Source organism: Scleropages formosus, chromosome 16 (assembly GCF_900964775.1).
Source record: "Scleropages formosus chromosome 16, fSclFor1.1, whole genome shotgun sequence".
Classification (NCBI taxonomy): Eukaryota; Metazoa; Chordata; class Actinopteri; order Osteoglossiformes; family Osteoglossidae; genus Scleropages; species Scleropages formosus.
This window is the reverse complement of record NC_041821.1, coordinates 1,435,067-1,454,528: the sequence shown is the minus strand read 5'-3', so window position 1 is coordinate 1,454,528 and position 19,462 is coordinate 1,435,067. Positions and strand designations below refer to the sequence as shown.

Genomic DNA, 19,462 nt, shown 5'->3' with positions numbered 1-19,462 from the left:
TTTTCAGACCTTTCTTGAATGTAGACAGAGTTTCAGCAGTTCTGAGTTAGAGGGGGAGGTAGCGGGAAGACCACACAGGAAAGAGTTGCAGTAGTCCAGATGGAATGTCACCATGGACTGGACAAGTAGTTGGGCAGAGTCAGTCGTGAGGTAGGGACAGATCCTGCGAATATTATGCAGGATGTATCTGCAGGATCGGGCTGTGGCTTCGATGTGCTGAGAGAAAGACAGACTCGAGTCAATCGTCACTCCTAGAACCTTAGCCGAGGAGGTAGGCAAAATAAGTGAGTTGTCCAGTTTGATCGATAGATCGTGACAGGAAGATGGGCTAGCTGTGAAGTGAAGAATCTCTGTTTTGGAGAGGTTGAGTTGGAGGTGGTTATCAGACATCCATGCAGAGATGACGACAGGCAGGTATCGGATCAGAGTGCTGCTACTACGGCGGAGCGGTTGCTGGAAGAGATATTCTGCTTTTTTGGGGCACTGGAGGAGCTGCACAGCGACCAGGGAAGGAACTTCGGGTTGCAGGTCATGAAAGAGGTGCGCGACCGGCTAGGGGTGCGGAAGATGCACACCACACCTCTCCACCCACAGAGCGACAGTCTGGTGGAGCGGTTCAACCGCACGCTCACCACGCAGCTCTCCGTTCTCACCTCCTGACACCAGTGTGACTGGGACAGACACCTACCCCTGGTCCTGTGGGCATGTCGCTCTGCTGTCCAGGAGTCCACTGGCTGCACCCCTGCCCTGCTCATGTTCAGGTGCGAGGTGAGAACGCCAGTGGACTTAGCTTTCGGCAGCACGCCGGAGCCCGAGGTGAGTGGAGAACCGTTTTGGAATACCTTCAGCAATTGCGGCAGTGCCTCGAGTCCGTGCATGCATTTGCCAAGTGCCATCTGATGGAGGCAGGGGAGCGGCAGATGCACACATACCACATGCAGCGTTGTGGGCATCTCCTGGCCCCAGGGATTGAGTGTGGGTCTACAGTCCCCGGCGGAAATGTGGGCTTTGCCCCAAGCTCGTGGACAGTTGGGTGGGTCCCTGTGTCATCCTGGACTGACTGTTGGATGTCGTTTAGAGGGTGCAGATAGGATCCGGGTGTCGGACAGTGGTCCTACATCACAACAGGTTAGCCGCCTACTGTCTCAAGGAACCTGCACCGGAGCCCCCATTGCAAATCTGCCAGGTCCAGCAGACTCACTGCCTCTGCTCAGACCCAGGAGAGAGTGCAGGCTACCTCCGCGTAGGGATTTTGTGCTGGTGAGGTCGACAGTTACCAGGACAGATGACTACTGAAGGAGGGGCAATGTAACGGCACTGAGGGGGCATGAATTAGCTCCGTGTAAATAGTTATTAGTGTTCACGTCTGTACATAGTTTGGTGTTCTGTTATCATTGGTTGTTTTATTGTTTACAAGTATTTTGTTACAGGGGAATTCTGGGTACTTTTACGGGTGGTTCCCTAACCGTTGTGCACTGTAGGGGATGGGAGTGACCTAGGGGAACTCCCCAGTGTTTTGTGTGACTAAGTACTGTCTGAGTTATCTTTGTTAAGACTACTGGGAAAAACATGTATACAGTTAATAAAGAGTCTGTCCCTTTTACCCTGAGTCCGTTTCTAGTAGCTCCATTGGGAGATGCTACAAGAGTTATTAATAACCACTAATTACACACACTATCCGAAACCGCTTGTCCTGAGCAGGGTCGTGGCAAACCGGAGCCTAACCCAGCAACACAGAGAGCAAGGCTGGAGGGGGAGGAGATACACCCAGGACAGGACGCTAGTCTGTCGCAAGCACCCCAAGCAGGACTCAAACCCCAGACCCACCAGAGAGCAGAACCCAGCCAAACTTGCCGTGCCACCGCACCCCCACAACTACTAATTAAGTAATAATTATCTAATTGTTAGTACTGCAGGATTTCATAGTTATTAATAACTACTACATAAGTAATAATTATCTAATTGTTACTCCAAACATTACCTACTCATTAGTTAATCACTCTTCCTTACTAGTTATCCGTAGTAACTAATTGTAAGAAACTGATTTGGCTTAAGTAAGATATGCAGAATTACTATTCAGAATAAATTACAATTTTAATAATTTAATCGTTTAAAATTATTCCTTCAGTACAGACATTGTTTGGACAGTGATTTCATAAAATGTTCATATAATGTTTCAGGTGTAAACTGATAAATAATATGTAAGTAGACAGGTACAGGAGTAGGCAGGAGTTTGAGGACATACACCCTGTTATGAACATTCAAGTTAAAAATTTCAGAGTTTCAAAAATTTCCCAGCTTATTTATTTATTTTTCATTGTACATTTAATTTTGCAAGTGATTGTGTTGAAAATGACCCGCGTTCCTACTTTAGGACAATAGATGGCAGACAAATACACAGAATAAAAACAATGGCACTCTGTGTGTGCATATGGGCGTTATCTTCACTAAGCTGTACAGTAGCAATTTTATTTACCATTTTTTTACTATAATGATATTTCAGCCTTTTGCAGAAACTGTCCCACATACAAAATAAATAGGTGAGGGTATAATTACACACATGCGCGCGCACACACACACAGACAGACAGACACACACACACACACACACACTGGCTGAAACCACCTGAAACCACCTGTCCTGAGCGGGGATGCGGCGAACGGGTGCCTAACCCGGCAACACAGGGTCGCAAGGCATCCCAGGCGGGACTCAAACCTCAGCCCCAGCAGAGAGCAGGACCTGGCCAAACCTGCTGCACCACTGCATACCCACTGGGTATAATTATAAAAATTAAATAAAACATAGAAATAGAACACAGTGCAATTATAAATGGTATGAAAAATCATGGAACAGATAATACATACAAAATTAACAGATATATTGGGGACAACTGCTGCCTTTGCACGCAAAGGTTACTGGTTCAGTTTCCCCCTCCAGCTGTCATACCCTTGAACAAGGTACTTACCTTAAATTGCTCCACTAAAATTACCCAGCTGTGTGAATGGATAAATAATTGTAAGTAGACAAACATTATAAACATCAGCTAAATGAATACATGTATGGGAATAAATGTTATTTTAAACATTTTTTTGAGGAAGAAAAAACCAAATGGCACTTCTCTCCCAGCCCTTATTTACTGGTTAAATACAACAAGAATATGTGATCTGAGCATATTTATTTACAATGCTTATGGAAAGCACCCTAAGCTGACTTGATAGAAGTGTAAGCATCAGAAATTCAGTTCAATTCAATTAAATTCAATTAATATTTATAGAGCACTTCCCACACAGTGGCGCATAGCACTCAGTAAAGGATCAGGGACATAATATAAATTAAATTTTGGCTATAAAATAACTTACCACAAACAAAGAGTAGTAAGAAAAAAATGTTAAAACCGTCAAAATGTTGCTTTTTGTTGATGATCTAGTCCTTGTTTCTTCAAATCGATGAGATTTACACACAAATTAAAATAAAATTAAACAAAATTTTGAAGAGAGTGGAAATAACATACAACGCAAAATGCCAAATGGATGAACCATGTAAGGATTAGTGTAAACACTGACAATGAATATGTATGGATATGTACACCTCATTCAACTAATTAAAATGAACAATATCACTAAAGAAACTGGTGGGAGAAAAAGAGTGACTTGGAACTGGTCTTTGGTCGTATTTAATAGCACAATAATAAAGAAGCAGTCAGACACAAAAAACCCCGTATTTTATTGTGTAATTCATTTTGAGAACAGTTGGAGAAAACCATCAAATAAATGAGAAAATATGTCATGGTTATGCTACAACGAGGACGGACTCAAGTGCAGAGTTTCCTGAACCGTAGTTCAATAAATTAGGCTGACGTGATCCAAAGCAGCGTAGGGGGTGCGGTGGCGCAGTGGGTTGGACCGCAGTCCTGCTCTGCGGTGGGTCTGCGGTTCAAGTCCCACTTGGGGTGCCTTGCGGCGGACTGGCGTCCCGTCCTGGGTGTGTCCCCTCCCCCTCTGGCCTTACGCCCTGTGTTGCCGGGTAGGCTCCGGTTCCCCGTGACCCCGTAAGGGACATGCGGTTCTGAAAATGTGTGTGTGTATGTGTGATCCAAAGCAAACTCGTGGGAGAGGCAGAGGTCGGGCGACCAGCAACAGGAGTACAGCGGACGAGACAAAGAACGTGGTCGGGCAACACACTGGCAAAGGTCGATATCGGAATTGTCCGCAGTAACACAATCGGAAGAGAAACAAGAGTGGCAAAAAACGGGGTTCCGCATGGAGGTCTGTTCGGCGTCCCTTTTTATACCCGTTTCCATTATGAAACAGCAGGTGTCACCGATGTGCTGGCTGCGGGGGACGTGACATGTAAACTGATCTTAATGGAATAAATCTGATATTTTCTCCTCATTTGCAACAGTATTTCATGTTTACACTTTAGTGTTAATTTAGAATTTATAAATATCATGGATTGTGAGTTTTGACCACATCACCGACACTCTGTAGAATACAGTGAAAATTTTACATTTAGTGCACTCATTTGACATCTTTCTCCAAAGTGACCTACAATCTTCAGCTACTTACATTGATTTTCCCATTTGCACAGCATGATAATTTTTAACTATATTTAACTCAACTTAGGGGCAGCACCTTTCTGAGACTCAGGGTTCCTATGGCAGCACTGGGATTCAATGCCAGGTCTGTTGAGTTCAGTGTGACAGTTTGAATGCACTGTGCTACTTTGATAAATGTAAAGGTCGATTCCGGGTGCCTCGCATGGATTTTACCGTGAAAATGTACAGTGCAATATATCGTACTAGTCCTGACAGTGAACACCGACCGTGGAAGTAGGAAAAAGTGGCAGCCGAATAACTAACAATGAAAACTTTATGCCACAATGCAGTTGGAATTAATGAAGACAGGGAAAATATGCAGTTAAAAACAAGTGTAGGATGGGAAAATATGCAGGTAGTTGTTGTGTTTACTCAATAAACACACTGAGAATGATTTTGTTAACTGGCACGTAGCCTCATTTAATGTCCACGCTGGGTTCTCACAACCATGTGCTTTTTTAGTATCTCTGATAAATCTGCTTCCTTGCTGCCTAGGTATCCTTCCTGTACCTACCGTACACTCCTGCCCACTATAGGTAATAACAGAAACAACAACTGATTACCACAGTAGTGAAAATGAAGCAGGAGAGGTTCAGTCTTCATTAGATATCTTTTTCCTCCATGACTTCTTCACATTGCAGTAAATGTGACCAAAGCCCTACCATACTGAGTACTACAGTAAACTGTGTCCTAAGAGCAGGCTGGTGAGCTGTGCATTTATAAACAACATCCAGCATGTTGTGTATTGTTTGTTGTGTTGTGCTGTTAGCTTGTTCACATACTTAAAGTAAAGGCAGCTAGAAGAGGAGCTCGTAGCCTTGTGGTGAGGGTTACTGCCTTCGACAGTTGCTGGTTCACATCCTCCTCCTATTGCTGTGGTACTCTTGAGCAGGGTACTTACCGTGAATTACTGCAGTAAAATTACCTAGCTGTTTAAATGGGTAAATCATTGGAAGGTGCTTTGGAGAAAAGTGTTGGATAAATGAATAAAGGCTGTATAATGTAGGGTCTTTGCTCCTTTCCAATGTGAAAAAAGAGCACTGGGAGTCCAGAAGGTGCTGCTCAGGGTCCTACTGGGGTAAAACCCAGTGCTGCGAGAAGCAAGGGTGGGTCAAGAACTTTGTATGTTTTAGGACAAACACCTTATTGTTACACTGGTGCATAGGGTTAGGTATGTACTAGAACCCAAAAGACACACCTGTTTCCAAATCTGCGAAACAAAAGTAGATGTCTCTGTGTTACAGTCAAATGTCAACATTCCTCAGCCTCGGTGTCTGTGTGTGTGTCTGTGTGTGTCTCTCTGTCTAACCTGCTTCTCAAACGCTTGGGCTGTGGACCAAGTAGCTGGGTTTGGTCATTTCCTTAAGGCCTGTTCTCTCAGGTATTTCTGTGGCAGAGCAAGCCTCAAGGCTGGGTGTGTGAGTATGTGTGTTTGTGTTCACCTGCAGGCACATGCTTGTGTGGGCAAGAGGTGTGGCTTGGGAAGGCAGCCAGCAGGTGTGTGGGAATGTTAGACTGCTTGACTGCAGAAGCGAACAGTTGTGAAAAGTTGAAATGCGGCAGTTATTTATTATAATTATTTAATGTATGAAGAGAGCAGAATAAACAGGATTCATCAGGATTAATCTATCCTGCATTTTATGCACCTTTCTCAAGTGATGAACACCAGTGCATCAAGTGGAAAGTAACAAACTAGATTTACTTAAGAATCACATGTCTGCAGCTATGTCGCTTTCTGTTAGTGTAATGCACAAATTGTGTTGTTGCTGAGATGTACGCCGCTTTGGAGAAAAGTGTCTGCTAAATGACTAAATGTAAATGTAGGGGTAGCCAGTAGTGGGATATAGACCAAACAACACGTATATTTACTGTCACACAGTATTTATGGCCCCCTCTTTGCTATCCACTAGATTCTCTGACCAGCTGCCTTTAATGTCCAACTTAACCTCTTTTCACAGTCAACATCTGATCCCCAAAACTTTGAGCTGGAACAGGCAGCCACTGGGGAGCTCTCCTTCATATTCCTCCTCTCCGGATCCAGCGGCTGCCCCTCTCACCAGCTGGCCACATCTCTCAGGTTTGATTCTCACCCTCTCACACCAGTGGTTCCCAACACTGATAATGCAAAAGGGTCTTTGAAAGAAGCCATCAAAAGATTTCCAGAAAATGATCCCATTGTGCATTACTGCAGGCCAGAGATCACGTTGAATCCAAAAGCCAAAATCAATTTTAAGTTTGTCTTTGTAATATATATTTAGTTCAATTTGGACCCATTTCTTCTTTTGATAAAAAAAATCATATTGCGTTTAGCTGACACTCTCCTACAAAGTAGCTTACATGTTGAGCTTTTTGTTTTTTTTTTTAAAACACACATTGTCTGAAACCGCTTTTTATTTACCCATTTCAGTAATATTATTGGAGTAATTTGGGGCAAGGGCATTGCTCAAGGGTATTAGAGCTGGAGGTGAGACTTGAACCTGCAACTTTTGGGTGCAAAGGCTACAGCTTTAAGCACTAAATTACCAGCTGTCTTGTATTAAAAATAAAGAGGAACATGTATGTATGCTGGACTGAAATTTTCTGAAACACATCAGTTTTACTGTTCATCTGTGACCATTCCGAACATCAGGAACATCGTAACAAGAGTACCACTGATCACCACTGCTAGTCACAACACAACATCTATAAAATTATTAAAAATAAATTCATACTCTCAATATTTTACCTTTATATATGGTTTCTCTTCCTTGGTGTTGGAGATGAGGAATGATGTATATGTTTATGGGATGGATGTCAACAAATGTTAAAAGTTAATAAAAATATGACAATGAGTCAGAGTATTTTTACTTAGTTATATAACAGATATGTCTTCAGGATGAAGATGCATTGAATTGGTTGCCTTAAATACTGCATGCGTCACAAAGCGATCACCAGTAATGGAATGTCACTTAAGCTGTTAAACCATTCACGTAGCTCCAATGAAGATACCATAAAATATATATCACATTTAACATATAAAATATTGAAGCCACTGCTTGATACTCATTTTTATATCCTAAATGTTTCAGCCTAGATAACTATCCCATCAGATAGACTGGCTGAGTAAAGCTCATGTGACTGACCGTGTCACAACCTCTCGATCAAACTGGACAACTCACTCATTTCGCCTAGCTTCTTTGCTAAGAGTCTGGGAGTAACGGTTGATGTGAGTCTATCATTCTCTCAACATATCGACGCCACGACCCTGTCCTGCAGATACATCCTGCATAATGTTCGTAGGATCCGTCCCTACCTCACTACTGACTCTGCCCAACTACTTGTCCAGGCCGTGGTGACTTCCCGTCTGGACTACTTCAATTTTCTCCTGTGTGGCCTTCCTGCTAATGCCATCAAACCTCTGCTGCTTCTACAGAATGCTGCTGCACGAGTTGTGTTTGATTTGCCAAAGTGCTCCCATGTGTCTCCTCTACACATCTCTCTGCACTGGCTTCCTATAGCTGCCCGAATCAAATTCAAAACCCTGGTTACTGTGTACAAATGCATCAAAAGAACTGCTCCCAGCAATTTACAAGACTTAGTCAACTGCCACACCTCAGCCAGGCCCCTTCACTTATCGACTTCTGCTCGCTTGGTGGTCCCGCGCACGAAAGGCAAAGCTTGGAGGTTTTCGGTTCTGGGTCTGTTGTGGGGGGAATGACCTTCCCCTGTCACTCAGAACTGCGGAAACTTTGTCTGTTTTCAGGAAGGTTCTGAAAACCCACCTTTTCCAGATCCACTTTGCCCAAGATCTCTTCAGATCGTCTATGGTGCAACTGTTCACGCATTGTAACTCCAGAAGCATCCCCAGAATACAACCTTTATTCAGCCATTGCTCTGGTATTGTACTGCTCATCTGTGTATCTTCTAATATCCATCCATCCATCCATCCATCCATCCATCCATCCATCCATCTTCCTCCGCTATCCGGGGCCGGGTCGCCGGGGCAGCAGTCCGAGCAGAGTCCTCCAGACTTCCCTCTCCCCGCACACCTCCTCCAGTTCCTCTGGGGAAACCCCAAGGCGTTCCCAGGCCAGCCGGGAGACATAGTCTCGCCAACGTGTCCTGGGTCTGTCCCGAGGCCTCCTCCCAGTGGGACATGCCCGGAACACCTCACCAGGGAGGCGTCCAGGAGGCATCCGGAACAGATGCCCGAGCCACCTCAACTGGCTCCTCTCGATGCGGAGGAGCAGGGGCTCTACTCCGAGCTCCTCCCGGGTGACTGAGCTCCTCACCCTATCCCTAAGGGTGCGCCCAGCCACTCTGCGGAGGAAACTCATTTCTGCTGCTATCTTCTAATATTTAATTAAAAAAAAAAAAAAAAAAATTGGTGTGGGTATCGGGATTTGTCTATCCTGTGTCTTATGCGCCTACTCGAACGATGAACCTCGGTGCAACAAGTGGTAGGCAACAAACTAGGTTTACTTGAGTCACATGTCTGCAGCTATGTCTCCTTCTCTTAATGTAATGCATAAATTGTACTTTTGCTGAGATGTACGTTGCTTTGGACAAAAGCGTCTGCTAAATGAATAAATGTAAATGTAAATGTGTAGGGGTTTACCTTTCTTTGGATTTTGAGCATATGAACTGACTGAACTGAAGACCCCACCCCAGCCTTTGTTCTATCATTTACATTTACATTTATTCATTTAACAAACTCTTTTTTCCAAAGCGATGCGCTTCCTAGTAATATACTGTATAAAAGCATTTACATTACATTACAAGAGTACCTGTGTAAAAGTTTATCCGAAGGTGATCTTAAAGCTTTAATGCATGAACATTTACACCTTACATGATCTTAAAAGATCATAGGTGAAGTGAGTCTGGAAGAGATGAGTTTTAACACCCTTTTTAAATGTGGACAGAGATCCAGCAGTTCTGAGTTGGAGGGGGTCATTCCACTACAATGGAGCCAGAAGTGAGAACCTTTTTGATTTATCACTGTAAGCATTAAAGTTATGGCACACAAGTTGTTCATTATTGTTCATTAACTGGCGCATTTGTTCACTCATAATATCCACTTAAAGTGTCAAGACTTCTATAACACATTACGTGATGTGTTCCACGGGGCCTGATCGGGCTCAGCCCGAAGCCAAGACGTGGAGCCGCTCTTCGGTGGCCTTACCACCTGCCGGAGAAGCCGTAATGGGCTGGTGCATTGTGATTTGGGCGGTGGTCGGGGCTGAGTGCCCGGCCGACGCAAACCTCGGGTGTCAGCTCTGGCTTTTGGGACTTGGAATGTCACCTCACTGGCAGGGAAGGAGCCTGATCTAGTGCAGGAGGTTGAGAGATACCCTCTAGATATAGTTGGGCTCACTTCTACTCACAGCTTGGGTTCTGGAACCACTCTTCTCGAGCAGGGGTGGACTCTCCACTATTCTGGCGTTGCCCAGGGTGAGAGGCGGCGGGCGGGTGTGGGCTTATTAATAGCACCCCAGTTCAGCCGCCATCTGTTGGAGTCTACCCCGGTGAATGAGAGGGTCGTCTCCCTGCGCCTTCGGGTCAGGGAACGGTTTCTCGTTGTTGTTTGTGCTTATGCGCCTAGCGGCAGTGCAGAGTACCCGGCCTTTTTAGAGTCCCTGGGGGGCGTGCTGGAAAGCGCTCCCACTGGGGACTCTGTCGTTCTACTGGGGGACTTTAACGCACACGTGGGCAGCGACAGTGACACCTGGAGGGGCGTGATTGGGAGGAACGGCCTCCCTGATCTGACCCCGAGCGGTGAGTTGTTATTGGATTTATGTGCTAGTCACAGTTTGTCCATAACAAACACCATGTTCATGCATAAGGGTGTCCATCAGTGCACTTGGCACCAGGACACCCTAGGTCGGAGGTCGATGATCGACTTTGTAGTCGTTTCTTCTGATCTTCGGCTATATGTCTTGGACACTCGGATGAAGAGAGGGGCTGAGCTGTCAACTGATCACCACCTGGTCGTGAGTTGCATTTGACGGCGGGGGAAAAAGCTGGACAGACCTGGCAGGCCCAAACGCATAGTAAGGGTCTGTTGGGAACGTTTGGCGGAGGGCCCCTGCCAGAGAGGTCTTCAACTCTCCACCTCCGACAGAGCTTCAACCAGGTCCCGAGGGAGACTGGGGACATTGAGTCTGAATGGACTATGTTCCACACCTCCATTGTTGGGGCGGCGGTTTGGAGCTGCGGCCATAAAGTCTCCGGCGCCTGTTGTGGCGGCAATCCCCAAACACGGTGGTGGACACCGGATGTAAGGGATGCCATCAAGCTGAAGAAGGAGTTCTATCAGGCCTGGCTGGCTCATGGGACTCCTGAAGCAGCTAACGGGTACCGGCGGGCCAGACGGAGCGCGGCTCTGGCACTCGCCGCGGCAAAAACTCGGGCCTGGGAGGAGTTCGGTGAGGCCATGGAGGAAGACTTTCGGTCGGCCTCAAAGAGATTCTGGCAAACCGTCCGGCGACTCAAAAGGGGAAGCGGTGTTACACTAACACTGTTTACAGTGGAAGTGGTGTGCTGCTGATCTCAACTGAGGACGTCCTCAGGCGGTGGAAGGAGTACTTTGAGGATCTCCTCAATCCTTCCGACACGCCTTCCGTAGAGGAAGCTGAGGCTGGGGACTCGGAGGGGGACTCGTCCATTACCCTGGCTGAAGTTTCTGAGGTAGTCAAAAAACTCCTCGGTGGCAAGGCTCCGGAGGTGGATGAGATCCGCCTTGAGTTTCTCAAGTCTCTGGATGTTGTAGGGCTGTCTTGGCTGGCATGCCTCTGCAGCATTGCGTGGAGCTCAGGAACGGTGCCTCTGGACTGGCAGACCGGGGTGGTGGTCCCTCTTTTTAAGAAGGTGGACTGAAGCTTGTGTTCCAACTACAGGGGGATCACACTCCTTAGCCTCCCTGGGAAAGTCTATGCCGGGGTACTGGAGGGGAGAATCCGACCGATAGTCAAACCTCGGATTCAGGAGGAGCAATGCGGTTTTCGCCCTGGCCGTGGAACACCGGACCGGCTCTATACCCTCATTAGGGTGTTGGAGGGTTCATGGGAGTTTGCCCAACCAGTCCATATGTGTTTTGTGGACCTGGAGAAGGCATTCGACCGTGTTCCTCGTGACATCCTGTGGGAGGTACTTTGGGATTATGGGGTTTAGGGCTTGCTGCTACGGGCTGTTCCTTCCCTGTATGACCGGAACAGGAGCTTGGTTCGCATTGCCGGCAGTAAGTCAGACCTGTTCCGGTGCATGTTGGACTCCACCAGGGCTGCCCTTTGTCACCGATTCTGTTCATTATCTTCTTGGGCAGAATTTCTAGGTGCAGCCAGGGAATGGAGGGTGTCTGTTTTGGTGGCCGCAGGATCTCGTCTCTGCTTTTTGCGGACAATGTGGTCCTGTTGGCTTCATCAAATCAAAACTTACAGCGTGCACTGGGGAGGTTTGCAGCCGAGTGCGAAGTGGCAGGGATGAGAATCAGCACCTCCAAATCCGAGGCCATGGTTCTCAGTCGGAAAAAGGTGGATTGCCCCCTCCAGGTTAGGGGGGAGTTGCTTCCTCTAGTGGAGGAGTTTAAGTATCTCGGGGTCTTGTTCACGAGTGAGGGAAAAATGGAGCGGCAGGTTGACGGACGGATCGGTGCGGCGTCCGCAGTAATGTGGTCATTGTACCGCTCTGTTGTGGTGAAGAAGGAGCTGAGTCGTAAGGCAAAGCTCTCAATTTACCGGTCGATCTACGTTCCTACTCTCACCTATGGTCATGAACTTTGGATCATGACCGAAAGAATGAGATTGTGGATACAAGCGGCAGAAATGAGTTTCCTCCGCGGAGTGGGTGGGCGCACCCTTAGGGATAGGGTGAGGAGCTCAGTCACCCGGGAGGAGCTCGGAGTAGAGCCGCTGCTCCTCTGCATCAAGAGGAGCCAGTTGAGGTGGCTCGGGCACCTGTTCCGGATGCCTCCTGGACGCCTCCCTGGTGAGGTGTTCCGGGCATGTCCCACTAGGAGGAGGCCTCGGGGCAGGCCCAGGGCACGTTGAACAGACTACGTCTCCCAGCTGGCCTGGGAACGCCTTGGGGTTCACCCAGAGGAGCTGGAGGAGGTGTGTGTGGAGAGGGAAGTCTGGGGGGCTCTGCTTGGACTACTGCCCCCACGACCCGGATAAGCGGAGGAAGATGGATGGATGGATGGATGATGTGTTTCTGCATTAAGATCCATTTAAGTGGCATCAAGCAACTTTTACGAGACTGGCCCTGTTTAAAATAGAGCAGCACAGTTGATAAATATATAATGATTTAGCAGACTGTTTTCTTTTCTTTTTTCTGTATTAGTCAAAACATCTTATTTTATTGGTACTGAAAAGATTTACAATATATAAATACATCTTTCTGTAAGGTGGAACAGTATACTGAAGTTTTTTTTAACATGGGCCTCGTCCCAGTTGGCCGTGCCTAGTATACCTCCAAAGGGAGGCGCACGGGGGCATCCGTACCAGATGCCCGAACCACCTCAATTGGCTCCTCTCAATGTTGAGGAGTAGCGGATCTACACTGAGTTCCTCCAGGATGTCCAAATTCTTCACCCTGTCATGGAAAATGAGTCCTAGCACCCTGTGGAGAAAACTCATTTCAACCACTTGTATCCGCAATCTTATTCTTTCGGTTATTAAGCCCATATATATTTATCTCTTTATCATCACTGTTGCAGTACTGTATATTTTATTTATTTTTACGAATTGATCCTTTTTTTGCTGAACTCCCTTCATAAGCAGAAATATTGTTTTACTCAATTCATGCATTTGATATCTTATTGGAAATGCAGACTGTGTACGTTCTTCAAGTCCACTGGAGCAGGAACCCCCAGAAACCTAGTTCTTTGAAAGACAAAGATCACAGAGAACAGCCTCAAAAATACGTCAGAACTGGATCCCTGAGTCCTGCCAGTTTTAAACAGACAGCTGTACGTCACAGTCATATGCCAGCATTCCTGAAAGCCTGTGCGTGTGTGTCTCACATTTTTCTTCTAAGGGTGGGGTGTCATACCTTTGAGGCCTCTCCTCTCAGGTGCATCAGAACAGTGCTGGAGAAAACCTCAAAGTTAGCTGGGAAAGTGCCAGACAGATGTGTACCAAGTTGGTCAGACAGCATGATAGTGGAAGGGAACATTTATATTCATTATGTGTCTTAAACGTTACTGCAGTAAGTCAAATGGCAGAGTGTTCGTGTCCAAAAAAACACCCTTTTTACCTGGATTACACAGTGCCCTTACTGACCCACAGAGAAGGAGCCGTTATGTGATAAGTCACCTTGTACCACTCTTTCTGCTAGGGAGCTTTACCTTACACTGACTGATCCCACAAGTGCACTTTCACCAATACTTATTTCTTTTTTCATAACCTATATTTATTAGGGGATACAAACAATATAACAGTGTTGCAAGTTAGATATTCCCCACAATTTATTTTCTTTACAAAAACAAAAAAGAGTACAGCACTGTGGAAGAGGATAAGGGTTCAGTCCTTGCTCAGTCTGTATGGAATTTGTATGTTCTCCATTTCCTGTTTCCTCCCGCAGTCCAAAGACATGCTATTCAGGGGGACTGAGGACTCCAAGCCACCCACAGTGTATGTGAGAGACAGAAATAGTGTATTTTACTGGTGTATGGATGAGTGATGTACTGATGGAGAGATCACCCTTATGTTATTGTATTTATCGGTATTTTGATACATTTGCCCAATAAACTCAAAAATCTTACTTCAATTTCAGCTCCAAAATAACCTGAGCGACGTATTATTTGTGCTCATTTGTTAACACGGAAGACACAGATTCCAGTCTGTTTTCATTCCTACATTTTTTTTCAGTCTGGAAATTCCTGGGCCTTGTTTGTGCAGATATGACGAAGCAGATGTGTGACGCCAGCAGCAGGAAGTAATACATCAATATCAGAAAGTCAGAAATAATAATAATATCAGAAATAACTCATACAAAAAACATACAAATCAAATAAAGTAATTCATATCAAAATAAATATTAACTGGAATATATACATTTTTATAACTAGATGAGCCTAGGCATAAATTACAACCTTGGGGAAAAAAAAAAAGAAAACTTTCTGAATAATAAACTTTTAATACAAAAAAAGATCTGTCATTATGTAAACACATTGCTGCTCTATTTTTGAAAGATTTCAGTTTTGTAGGTAACATTTCATATAAACAAACTGTATGTATAGTATGTATTGCAATAAATAGTATGATCAGTAGCATATAATGTTTTTTCCCTTAAATTTCAGTCTTGAAATGAAGTTCATCAGTTGTTAATAATTTTGTGTTCTGAGAACACATATTTGTCGTGCTATAAATAACCACATTAAAAATAACACCTATAAATTTAAACTCTGTTTTCTTTGTGATCTGTAAGTATCCATATCTAAAGGAAAAATAACAATTCATTTACTCATCGCTTTTCTTCAGAGAAACTTACAGTGTTGAGGTATAAATAATTTACTCATATATACAACTGTTTTTAGTGGCACACTGAGGTGACATTTCTATGTTAGAGAATATCACATCGGACTATATTACTTGTTCTCAGTACTCAGGGGTCTCGGGTTTGTGCTCTTTTACCAGGTTATGAGTCTTAGCGCATTGGCCTTGGACACAAGCGGTTTCTGAAAATCAGCCCTGCCAAAAATTGCTGCAGTCCTTGTTAACTCGGTCACAGAAGTGCTCATGTAATACCAAAGTAATTTTTGAGGCTGAACTTTTGGGGTATTTAGTAACTATCGCCATCTATCCCTGTTTATGTGCTTCCACTTGTGACCCTTATTCCTCTTTGCCGATGCAGGTTACCATGTTTACCATATGCTGCCATTGTTTTTGAGACTGTTCCCTGTGACACATTAGATAACTCTGCCATTTTAATGACTGATGTAACTGCAATTTGGGTACTGACCATTTGGCCTTTTCGGAACTCTGATGGTTTACACATGTTGCTTTGAAAACTCACACATCAAAGTGCTCAGAAAAGAAGCAAATCCTAGAGGTTGATTAAGTCCTTCCCAGCAATCAAGAGGGGTCTCTTTTAAAAAAGATGGAAATTGAACAAGCAGGACAGGAGAAACATGGACACTTTGAACTCCGGTGCTGAAGGTGACTTTAATACTTGGTAGATGGTCACATAAAAAACAGATGGATGTTGGGTCAAATCAAACCAGAACTCTTACTGGAAGCACAGATAAGACTACTTTGAACATATCTTGAGAAGACTGGATTCTTGAGAAATGATGGTGATGGTGGAAAAGTTGAAGGAAAAGAAAAGGAAACATAGCGATTGGATGGACTCAATCACAGTATCAATGGACACAGTCCTTTCAACACTAAGGACACAAGTGTGGGACAGAACATTCTGAAGATGCTATGTATGTGGTCAAGAATATTGGAAATCAACTAGACAGCACTTAACAACATATGGAGGGAAAGGCAGCCCTGAACTCTAATTCATTCCAAAAATATTATGGCATTTTTTAATACTGGACTGAGGAATGTTGATAAATCACTTCGTTGAAACCAGTCCCTTTGGTTGCCTAGTATGGCAGAAACAAAAAAAAATTCTCTGTCAAAGAGCAGCCCAATGAAAATGTCACCACTGAGGGTATGAAGTATAGCAGGTCTGGGGTAAATAGAGGGAGGCTGAGGAATGCGAAGAACGGCCGCCTTCTTCGTTAAATAGGCATGCATGAAGAGAAACCAAAGAGGAAACAAGCTATCTGGAGATCAGGTGCGCCGCACATATAGATATTTTAATTGATACCTCTATTTGATTTATTAAAGAAAATTAGTGGAATTAGCAGCTACAAAGTTTTTACAGCATTTATATATCTAAAAGTATCACTTAGGGACACTTCAGGATTAATCATTTCACAAAGAAGGTAAGAAACATCTGTGGAAAAACAGGGATAAATCTGAATTTAGCTTCGGTTCACTTACAGCTTCCTATATAATGTTTATTCCAGTTATACTATATTTTGCTTTTGTTTTAATGTTTGAAGCAATTTTCACAAAAAGACTATTTCTTCTCGTTGTAGCTCATGGTGGAAATCATACGTCCGCATGTTATATACTGCATTTAGATTTACATTTATTCATTTAGCTGATGCTTTTCTCCAAAGCAGCTTACAATGTTAAGGTTACAATTATTCATCCATTTATACAGCTGGGTAATTTTACTGGAGCAATTCAGGGTAAATACCTTGCTCAAGGGTACTACAGCCAGAGATGAGGCTCAAGCCTGTGACATTTGGGTCCAAAGGCAGTTGGTCTAACTACTCTACCAGCTGTCCCCAGTGTATATCATATACAATACATTATAATTTTAGAAAATAAAACGTTTGGTTGGAAACAGCACCTTTTTCTTCGTTATAAAAGCCAAATCAGGACAGAGGGGAATGCTGTATTCTTTGCTGCGGGTTTGAATCCAGCTCAGTCTGAGTGGAGTTTGTATGTTCTCCCTGTGCTTGTGTGGGTTTCATGTAGACGGGTCTTTCCAAACTGTACTTTCTCTCTCTCTCTCTCTCTCTCTCTCTCTCTCTCGCCCTCTGTGCGTGTGTGTCTATTTCACTGCATTGTGACAGAGTGAGACTTATTAAAAAATACTGTATAATATACACACACACACACACACACACACACTTTCTGAACCGCTTGTCCCATACGGGGTCGCGGGGAACCGGAGCCTAACCCGGCAACCCTGGGCGTAAGGCTGGAGGGGGAGGGGACACACCCAGAACGGGATGCCAGTCCATCACAAGGCACCCCGAGCGGGACTCGAACCCCAAACCCACCAAAGAGCAGGACCTGGCCCAACCCGCTGCGCCACCGCACCCCCCCGTATGATACAGTATAATTAAATATAATATGAAAAAATAATATTTGCTTGACTTGAGATGTTAAGGTGTACAGTTCTTGATCCTACTGGGTTTGGGGTTTTGACTGAGTGATTTTAATGTGATGAGAAAATCCAGTGTACATTTCAACATGTTTTATACCAAGTATTTTTATCATGACTGTTTTGACATGTGGGGGGTGCGGTGGCGCAGTGGGTTGGACCGCAGTCCTGCTCTTCGGTGGGTCTGGGGTTCAAGTCCCGCTTGGGGTGCCTTGCGGCGGACTGGCGTCCCGTCCTGGGTGTGTCCCCTTCCCCCTCCGGCCTTACGCCCTGTGTTGCCGGGTAGGCTCCGGTTCCCCGTGACCCCGTAAGGGACAAGCGGTTCTGAAAATGTGTGTGTGTGTGTGTGTGTGTGTTTTGACATGTATTATTCTGAAAATTAGAAACATGTTTTGTTAGCAAAGACAATAAAGATTTTAGGCTTTAAACATTTCTGTCATTAATAATTGATTTGGATTTTTCTTTAAAACATTCCTTCACTGGACACAGCAGGTGTACAGTGCAGAAATAGATAGGTTTGAAACTGTATCAGAGAAACAACCAAACCCCATGAACTGGAACAATTTAATAATAAAGTGATATTGTAAAATATCACAGTCACATTAAAACAAGGACACTTCGGGAATACCATCATACAGTTGTTCATTCTGTTTTTTATAAATATTAAAGGCAGAGTGTCTACCTTGCAGGCTTCAGCAGATCCCGCAAGTATGGGGATGATGTGGACAATTGCACTCGTTTTCTTAACAGGTAAGATCACGACTCATAAGAAGAATGAGTTGGTAGAAAATATAACAATGTAGCAGTGCCACCCTGAGAGTAGTGAAAACAAATACTCTCCTCTGGTTCTCTGAGTCCAAAACGATGAGTACATCTTAAAATGCACATTAATTAATGAAGAACACAGAGAAAAAAAATTTAAACTTCAAAACTTGTAACTAAAATCTGAAAAATTCACTATTTTTTACCCTAACTACCACAACTATGCCTGCAACAACTACAACCGAAGCAGCAGCCAGAACGACTCCCTCTCCAAATACCACAGCCGAAGCATCAACCACAACAACTACTCCTCTCACTACAGCAACTGAGGCACCTACCACAACCACTCCTCCCACTACTTCAACCGAAGCATCAACTGCAACAATTGCTCTTCCCACTACTACTACCGAGGCAACTTCCACAACAATGACTGCCTCTCCAACTACCACAACCGTAGCATCGACAACAACAACTGCTCTTCCCACTACTACAACCCAACCATCTCCCACAACTACTACAGCCTCTCCAACTCCTACAACCCAAGCATCTTCCACAACAACTTCTCCTCCAACTACTACAACCATAGTATCAACAACGACTCCTCTCACTACAGCAACTGAGGCAACTTCCACAACCACTCCTCCCACTACTTCAACCGAAGCATCAACCACAACAACTGCTCTTCCCACTACTACTACCGAGGCAACTTCCACAACAACGACTGCCTCTCCAACTACTACAACCCAAGCATCTACCACAACAATTTCTCCTCCAACTACTACAACTGTTGCATCGACAACTACTCCTCTCACTACAAGAACTGAGGCACCTACCACAACCACTCCTCCCACTACTTCAACGGAAGCATCAACTGCAACAACTGCTCTTCCAACTACTACAACCCAACCATCTCCCACAACGACTGCCTCTCCAACTACTACAACCCAAGCATCTCCCACAACAACCACTCCTCTGACTACTTCAACGGTAGCATCGACAACAACAACTGCTCTTCCCACTACTACAACCGTAGCATCGACCACAACTCCTGCCTCTCCAACTACTACAACCGTAACATCGACAACAACTGCTCTTCCCACTACTACAACCGAGGCAACTTCCACAACAGCGACTGCCTCTCCAACTACTACAACCGTAGCATCGACAACAACAACT

The 19,462-nt window shown here is 44.8% G+C and overlaps 1 protein-coding gene across 1 annotated transcript in view; it reads left to right on the top strand.

Moving 5' to 3' along the window:
- The first annotated feature begins 531 nt into the window (after positions 1 to 531).
- Positions 532 to 19,462, top strand: part of LOC108934720 (mucin-2-like) — a 35,198-nt gene continuing 16,267 nt past the window's right edge. Inside the window, exons 1-3 of the mRNA XM_029259277.1 lie at positions 532 to 606; positions 724 to 816; positions 6,553 to 6,671. Coding sequence (XP_029115110.1) covers positions 532 to 606; positions 724 to 816; positions 6,553 to 6,671 — 287 coding nt within the window. The remainder of the gene's footprint in view (positions 607 to 723; positions 817 to 6,552; positions 6,672 to 19,462) is intronic.